The sequence below is a fragment of the Oncorhynchus mykiss genome, chromosome 29 (assembly GCF_057628025.1).
Source record: "Oncorhynchus mykiss isolate SJ-2025 chromosome 29, ASM5762802v1, whole genome shotgun sequence".
Lineage (NCBI taxonomy): Eukaryota > Metazoa > Chordata > Actinopteri > Salmoniformes > Salmonidae > Oncorhynchus > Oncorhynchus mykiss.
In genome coordinates, this window is record NC_143050.1 from 18,989,285 (window position 1) to 18,997,943 (window position 8,659).

The 8,659-nt window shown below is 45.0% G+C and overlaps 1 protein-coding gene across 1 annotated transcript; it reads left to right on the forward strand.

Moving 5' to 3' along the window:
* The first annotated feature begins 589 nt into the window (after positions 1-589).
* LOC110509951 (EGF-containing fibulin-like extracellular matrix protein 2) lies at positions 590-8,038 on the forward strand. Its single transcript, XM_021591186.3, has 11 exons — positions 590-1,015; positions 2,712-2,979; positions 3,268-3,316; positions 3,578-3,790; positions 4,974-5,096; positions 5,236-5,352; positions 5,546-5,665; positions 5,802-5,921; positions 6,058-6,196; positions 6,343-6,538; positions 7,112-8,038. The coding sequence occupies exons 2-11, from the start codon at positions 2,884-2,886 to the stop codon at positions 7,271-7,273; spliced, it is 1,335 nt and encodes a 444-aa protein (XP_021446861.2). The 5' UTR covers positions 590-1,015; positions 2,712-2,883; the 3' UTR covers positions 7,274-8,038.
* The last annotated feature ends 621 nt before the right edge of the window (positions 8,039-8,659 follow it).

The following is an 8,659-nucleotide window of genomic DNA, read 5'->3' on the forward strand; positions in this document are numbered from 1 at the left end:
GAGGGGGATTCGGGTCTGAACTGAGACTTTACTGCCCTATAAAACCCCTTCACTAGGACAGCTGCCCTGCCCGTTCCTGCCAAATGGTCATAGAAATTACCTTGACAAAGTGTCCCCATTTTCCTAATGATAACTTGGACTTAAGGAATGGAATCACAGTTTATTTTCCAATGCATAAAGGCATTTGCACTCTGGTGCAATACAGGGATTTCTCATGTTGAACATGAGCACACTTGTGTGTATGCTGTAGAAACAGTGGCCTGCTGTCTTTAACTGTTAAACCTTGTTTCCTTGTGTCTGCTCATTAACTTGTCTCCACATTCCTCTGGGCCCCCCTTCTTCCCAGACAGTAAATATCAAACTGTGTCAGAAGGAGATTAAGAGGGAGCAGGGGAGGGCAGGGATGGATGGCACTCAGAGGGAGCGGAGGAAGAGTGATAAGTTAAGGACTGGGTTTGATTGAATCCAGGTATATCCTTTCCTCTAGAGTGCAGGGTTGGTTTTTCATGTCACTATTGTCCCTGCATGGTTGATTAATGGATGTTGAATTTGGGCTGCAGACCAGGAATTTGAATCCCAGATAAAGAGAGGAATAGACAGAGGACATGGCAAAACAAGAGGCTGAAGGAGGATAATGCTCAGGGCTGTGCAGCAAGGATGTGGCTCAGGGGGTAAGAATGGGCTGTCCTTCCCCCTTTCCTTTCTCTTGCCCAGCCCCCTTTTTTTTCTCCCCAAACACTTTGTTTCACAAACACACTTTCACACTGCTTCACATACACATTTTCATACTGCCGCAATCCACTGCTCTACTTGTAGGACAGACACCTGAAAGACAGGACCTGTAAATCACTAAGAAAAAAAGAGGAGAGAGAAAGTGAGGAAGAGACAGCCCACGAAGCTGTACTATAGCCCTGCATCTTGACAGATTTTCTGTTAGCATAAACTGTGAAAGGGTGTCAAGGACTTACAACATGATACAAGTGAACAGAACTGTGGACTAGAGGAAGACTGATCAGTGAGTAATCTTAGATTTTTAAAATGTTATTGTATTTATGAATGTAGAATGTAAAAACAAATATGCAATACATTCCATAGAAAGACAGTACTGTAGGTTGTAATGTCATTCTTCCTTCATTCTTCCCTTGAACCTGCTGCAGTACAAATATAGGATCTTAATTTGAGCCAGTTTGATACAGCAGGAAAATAATCATGCAGCAACAGGAAATGTAAATTATTATGTGAATTATAATTAATGGACACTTTTGCAAGGGTTGATACATTTTTTTGTAAATCAAGTCTGACATTTGGAAGTGGAAATTACAATCTTCAGAAGCCTATTTAAACCCATATACACTACAAGTTAAACATGTTCTGCATTGCAGGAAAATTCTCTTCGACAGGGTGATCAAAGAAAGATCCTATGTTGTTTTCTGCCATTTTATTTTTGGCTTTGAGGATAAAATGTACTGTGTAGTTCTGCAGTGCAAGTTTTATTGAAATGATTGATCAATTGCTAAATATAAGCTATTCTTAAAACCTGTTACTGCAGTGGGCTAAATCCGGATCACACAGAGGGATTCTTGGTAGTCTTAAACAAATCTACTTTGAAACAAAAGTGTACAGCTCACACAGATGGTTATGGGCTTACAAAAAATAAGACACCTGTACCATGTTGAAATGTATTACATTTTGAGTTTGCATCCCAATATTAGACTTTATATACATCACAGAAGACTGAAATATAACAAAACTGTTTGACATAGAAACAGCAGATTTTTGACAGTTAATTCATAAAGAATCTTTATTTTTTTTAATGAAATGATGACAAATGTTAACAACGTTCCATCCACGAGCACACTAGATGGCGCTTTTGCTCCTTGACTACAGGAAAGGGATCTGTCAACCAACTTAAACCCTCCTGGAAGAGAAGGCTCATCTGTTAATCTTGTCACCTGCCAAGCTTTAGGGCCAAGAATGGCCACAACAAACAGGTGTACATTTCCACATTTGATTTTGGGATGGATATTAATATTAAGCTCAAGTCTGTTTTACATTATTGCACATAAATAAAACCTCTGGAAAAAATGTATCATGGACTAATAAAAGCTTATGCACAGCTGTGAGCTGAATCCATTCATGCATAGCTTCATGTGGTGTCTGTATACCTGCACCTGTGCCCTCCCAGGCCATTGAGGTCATATCTCTGGCACCATTAGTCTCTATGGTAGTGTGGAATTTAGGAAAGGAGTTCACAGCCCTCTTGGAGCCAGCCTAATTGCTTTAATCTCTGAGTGGTGATGTGGTTATTTGCCAATATCAGCACGTGTCTGACTGGATATGGTGGTTCAGTCTCATTTATACTGAAGTGAAAACAGAGGACTTCATGGTATGTGGCAAGATGTGAAATACCGATTCAAACCATTGTAATTGTGTGACACGTTTTCTTTGAAAGGCTCGATTGACCAGAAGCACACATTGTTCTACTTGTGACTCAAGCATGAGACCATAGGGCAGTCTACTCTGTCTTCCAGTGTGACCGTTGGTGTCGCAGGATGAAAAACATGGGCCTAAACTAAGCTATTTGACATAATGCTGTCGTGTTCAGGTCACCACATGGAAAACAACCCATCCACAGTCTGAAACTGGGATACATGCACACATGATATACAAATACTGTCAAACGTAATTTCTCTCTCTTGTCTTTCTCACAGATTCTGGAATATCACCTTGCTTCCCCTCCTGTGTTGTTGGTCTTTGCCCGTACATTAATGTACTTCTGACTCAGGTGTATGTGTGTCATTGTGATCGAGTGACTCCACAGCATTTGTTTGTCTGTCTGCTACCTGCTCTCTGTTTGTTTGTTTGTTTGTTTGTGTGTGTAGTATGCGGAGAACATTTGTGTTGTTATGCGTGTGTGTGAGTTTGTCCCTCTTCCACCATACAAAGTCTCAATCGCCTCCTGAAGGTGACAGCCTCACGGTAAGGATGAGTCAGTCTTCACTTCTCCTCTTACTGCTTATTACTTTTCCATTGCGCAGTTTTTCATTCTGTCTCTTCTAAAAGCCACTTTATGACTCTCTCCCAGCAACATTTACACCTCTCGATAACAATGCTCATTCCCCATGTACCTGAGTCAGTCCCTCTTCTAATATTGTAAATGTGCATGCATGCTCTGGCACTTTAGTGCATACAGTCAACACTGCAATCTCTCTCTCTCTCTCTCTCTCTCTCTCTCTCTCTCTCTCTCTCTCTCTCTCTCTCTCTCAGGAGTGCACAGATGGTTATGAGTGGGATGTTGGGAGTCAGCATTGTAAAGGTGGGTGGATTCATTTGGTTGTAATGTTAGAGAGAGTGATGTGTGAGAAAGTTATGTCACTGTGCTTATGATCTGATGGTGTCACAGCCAAAATATCATGGTAAATAAGCTTCCTTTGTCAGTTCTATTCATCACCAAACCTCATTTGAGGTTTTTTTACTCCTCACATGTTTGCACTTTCACACATTCCTCCTCATCTCTTGATCTCTCCATCTCCTTAATTTGCCTTTCACTAATTTTCTCTCTTACCTCATCTCTCAGATATCAATGAGTGTCAGACCATTGTGGAGGCCTGCCATGGGGAGATGAAGTGTTTTAACCACTATGGTGGTTACCTGTGTCTCCCACGCTCTGCCTCTGTCATCACCGCCCCTGAACCATCCAGCCAATCAGTGGCCATCCTGCTGGTGGAGTCCAACGAGGCCTTCAGCCCCTGTCCTTTAGGCTATGATGCCCAGGGGGAGGGCTGTGTAGGTAAGGCCCAAAGAAAGGGCTGTGTAGGTAAGGCCCAGGGGAGGGCTGTGTAGGTGAGGCCCTGGGGGAAGGCTGTGTAGGTGAGGCCAAGGGGGAGGGCTGTGTAGGTGAGGCCAAATGGGAGGGCTGTGTAGGTGATGCCCTGGGGAAAGGCTGTGTAGGTGAGGCCCTGGGGGAAGGCTGTGTAGGTGAGGCCAAATGGGAAGGCTGTGTAGGTGAGGCCAAATGGGAGGGCTGTGTAGGTGAGGCCAAATGGGAGGGCTGTGTAGGTGAGGCCCTGGGGAAAGGCTGTGTAGGTGAGGCCCTGGGGGAAGGCTGTGTAGGTGAGGCCCTGGGGGAAGGCTGTGTAGGTGAGGCCCTGGGGGAAGGCTGTGTAGGTGAGGCCCTGGGGAAAGGCTGTGTAGGTGAGGCCCTGGGGGAAGGCTGTGTAGGTGAGGCCAAGGGGGAGGGCTGTGTAGGTGAGGCCAAATGGGAGGGCTGTGTAGGTGAGGCCCTGGGGAAAGGCTGTGTAGGTGAGGCCCTGGGGGAAGGCTGTGTAGGTGAGGCCAAATGGGAAGGCTGTGTAGGTGAGGCCAAATGGGAGGGCTGTGTAGGTGAGGCCAAATGGGAGGGCTGTGTGGGTGAGGCCAAATGGGAGGGCTGTGTAGGTGAGGCCCTGGGGAAAGGCTGTGTAGGTGAGGCCCTGGGGGAAGGCTGTGTAGGTGAGGCCCTGGGGGAAGGCTGTGTAGGTGAGGCCCTGGGGAAAGGCTGTGTAGGTGAGGCCCTGGGGGAAGGCTGTGTAGGTGAGGCCCTGGGGGAAGGCTGTGTAGGTGAGGCCAAGGGGGAGGGCTGTGTATGTATGGCCCAAGGGAAGGGCTGTGTTGGTGAGGCCAAATGGGAGGGCTGTGTAGGTAAAGCCAAGGGGGAGGGCTGTGTGGGCAAGGCCAGGGGGAGGGATGTTTGGGTGAGTCACAAGCCTGGACAGAGACTGGGAAGGCTGGCCATAAGTGTTGAGTGGGAGAAGGGACAGTGTGAGTGTGTATGTGTTGGTTTGTTTTATGGAGCACTGTGAGTAAGAGCAGGGATCAGGGTGGAATGATTCACTATGAACACCTCGCCTGCCCTCTTTGTTCTACTGAGTCAAAAGTTACAGTGTGTGTGTGTGTGTGTGTGTGTGTGTGTGTGTGTGTGTGTGTGTTTTCAGACGTGGACGAGTGTGTACTCGATCTTCATGACTGCCAGCCCAGCCAGCAGTGCGTTAACACTGTGGGCACCTACAGCTGCCAGTGTCCAGATGGATACAGTAACATTGGTATTGAGTGTGTGGGTGAGACAGCATTATCTACCTCACGTTTCACTTTCTTTATTCCTCTGAGGCTTTTTACTTTGTTTGTTTTCCATCCTCTCCTCTTCTCCCCTACGCAACCTCAGAATATTTCATCCTCTCTTTCATCCTCTCCTTGCAGATATTGATGAGTGTAGATACAGGTACTGTCAGCATCGCTGTGTAAACGTACCTGGCTCTTTCTCCTGTGAGTGTGAGCCTGGGTTTCAGTTGGCTGGAAACAACCGTTCATGTGTGGGTAAGTCCCTTTACATGAGTAAAGCTGGCAGAAACTCAGCTGAAATCCAAACTTCAAACACTAAACTAGAATTCATTACCTCACAATATATCTGATGATGGTTACTGTTTGTTCTTCTTCTCTGCCTGCTGGTCTCTCCCTCACCCTACTACAACATAACCCTAACCCTACAACATCCAATATCCAACTCAAGATGTGAATGAGTGTGAGATGGGCGCCCCCTGTCAGCAGAAATGTTACAACACATATGGCACCTTTCTTTGTCGCTGTGAACCGGGCTACGAACTGGGACCAGACGGACACTCATGCAATGGTAAAGGGCCTGACTGTCTGTCAGTCTATATTACTGTAGGGTTTCCAACATAAAAACAAAGAATGCTGAAGGTTATTCAAATCCAGCCCTTCAGTTACATCTGTGCCTTTCCCTGACTATCCTTCTCTCTGTGCAGATGTAGACGAGTGCAGCTACTCCAGTTACATGTGCCAGTTTCAGTGTGTTAACGATCCAGGGAGGTTCTCCTGTATCTGTCCAGAGGGGTACCAGCTACAGGGCACCAGACTCTGCCAAGGTAAACATCGTTAGAATACGCTATTTATAACTGACAAATGTGAGAAGTTATGATATCTCTTTCTCCATGTTCTTCTTTCTCTCCTCTCTCCTCCATCTCTCCCCATCTCCCTCTCTCATTCTCTCCCCCTCTCCAGATGTGAATGAGTGTGAAACAGACATAGACCAGTGTGGAGAGGGCCAGACCTGTATTAACATCCATGGGGGTTATCAGTGCACTGATTCCAACCGCTGTCGAGAGCCCTATGTGCTAACAAGAGCCCTATTGTCTGACAAGTGAGTAGCATCCTCCTCCACACGTTCAGACTCACAAACATAACCTCACTATCACACAACCTCATATAGTCTAAAAATCCCTCCAAGAAATGACATTTGGACAGCACTAGACAGGTTATTTAACCCCCTCTTCCCTGTCTTTCTAGCCGCTGTGTTTGCCCGGTCATCAAGCCTGAGTGTCGTGACCTCCCCTTCTCCATCGTCCACCGTTACATGAGCATCACCTCAGAGCGCTCTGTCCCCTCAGACATCTTCCAGATCCAGGCCACCCGCGTCTACCCTGGAGTCTACAACACCTTCCGCATCCGCTCTGGGGACCACAATGGGGAATTCTACATACGGGTGAGTGGGTGGGAGATACAGGCAGCTCTAGGAGTATCAACTATTTTCTCTCCACTACATGTGTTAACTGTATACCAGTTTCATTCACTACACTACACTCTTATCCACATAGGAGAACTCTTTGAAGAACCCTTTTGCTTCCAGGTAGAACCCTTTTGGGTTCCAGGTAAAACCCTTTCCACAGAGGGTTCTACATGGAACTCAAAGGGGTTCTACCTGGAGCCAAAAAGGGTTCACCTATGGTGACAGTCAAAGAACCCTTTCAAAACCCTTTTTTCTAAGAGTGAGGAAACACCAACTACTGAATATCCCTGTGTGTTGTAATACTTGGAGTTAAAGGCTACAGTGTTGACTTATGAGTCAGGGTTGGATGCATGTCAAGAAGAAAACAGAATGTCTAGATGTCTGCATATTACACAAAAATACTTACCAAGGCCGAACATCTAATACTGCCTACTGCAGTAGTAGGGGAACAGAAACGACTGGTTTTGAAGACAGAATACTGAGTTAAAATGATGATTCAGTCCTGCACACTCACACAATGCCACTATACCTCCCTCTATCTTTTCACAGCAAATGAACAACTTCAGTGCTGTGCTGGTCCTGGACCGTGCTGTGACCGGTCCAAAAGAGTACACCCTGGATCTGGAGATGGTGTCTGTCAACCCCCTCATCAGCTACCAGACCAGCTCTGCCCTGCGACTGTCTGTCTTTGTAGGACCTTACACCTTCTGAGGAGAGAGATGGAGTAAAGAGAGAAAGCGAGAACAGAAATAGAGAGTGGGAGGGAAATGAAAAGAGGAAAACTGTTAAGGACATGAGACAGAAACATTTCTCAGACTCATTTCTGCTATACTACTATGTATCTTTAAAACAACTGCCCGGGGAAAAGCTAGTTGTGAAAGCATTCTTCCATAATTCTGTGAGTCACCAGACACACATCCTCATGCACATGCACACACACCAGTGGTGGCTGATGTCACTTTAAATGGGAGGACAGGCCCATTACAATGGCTGGAATTGAATAAATGGAACTGAGTCAAATTCTGTTTTTGATGCTGTTCCATTTATTCCATTCCAGACATTATTCCCTCCCTTTACCAGACTCCTCTGACACACACACAAGGACACACGCATGGCACACTGGGACAGGGTGCATATGGCTGGCACACAGGTATATCGCAATAGTTTAAGACAGTTCAATCAGTAATATTCCCAGACAGTTATATTAACAGATGAACCTATCACCTTGTGTTCACCATAGTTGGTATCTAGCCTCTTCACCATCATTTTAATAGTCTGTTGCTGCACAGAAGTCTAGCTAAGTTATATAGAGGGACATTGTTACCAAGGAAATTGATAAAAACATCCTTTCAAGGCTACCATTTCAACCCATGTTATACTGTTCTCTTTCTCTCCATCAAGGATGTCGTTTTTTTATTTTTTTACTACTTACGGTTGTTTTGACATGTTACTAAAAATTAAAATAATTGAAACCAACATTTGGATGAATGGTGTTCCTTCTGGTGGCCTTACCTCCTATTCTGCTTAATTAAGGCCCATTAATGGGTTCTTTGCTGACCTTTTTTCAAACTCTTTCTTTCACTCTGTCAAGTTTGCTTTTCAGTACAGACAGATAAATGCATTTACACTACAGTGAATGAAAAGCCATAGAGCGCTATTACAATACAAGGGACACTGTTTCTATATACTACCACATTGGAGTATATTTATATCTGTAATTACTATAGATTAATATCTTAATGTAAATTGCCAAATTACTGTAATTTTGGGTTTAAATGTCTTTTAAATGTATAGCCTACAGCGTACCAACTTAAAAGTTGGTAAATTGGTTGAGTCAATAAAGGGCCCTATTCAATCCACATCACGGAAGTTCAGCTGTACAGCCTGAATTTAAAGGCAATGTTCCCGCTTTAGAGGTGACTGCATTCATGGTAAATGCTGCATATGTCGGCTCAATAGGAAATGACCTTTACATCTCTATCTGGCATCTGTGACACTTCAGTGATACAGACTGAATAGAGCCCTCGGTCTCCTTGTCATTTAAACATACTTTATCAACGTGTTCCATTAATGTGGCTAGTTGGTAGAATTTGCATG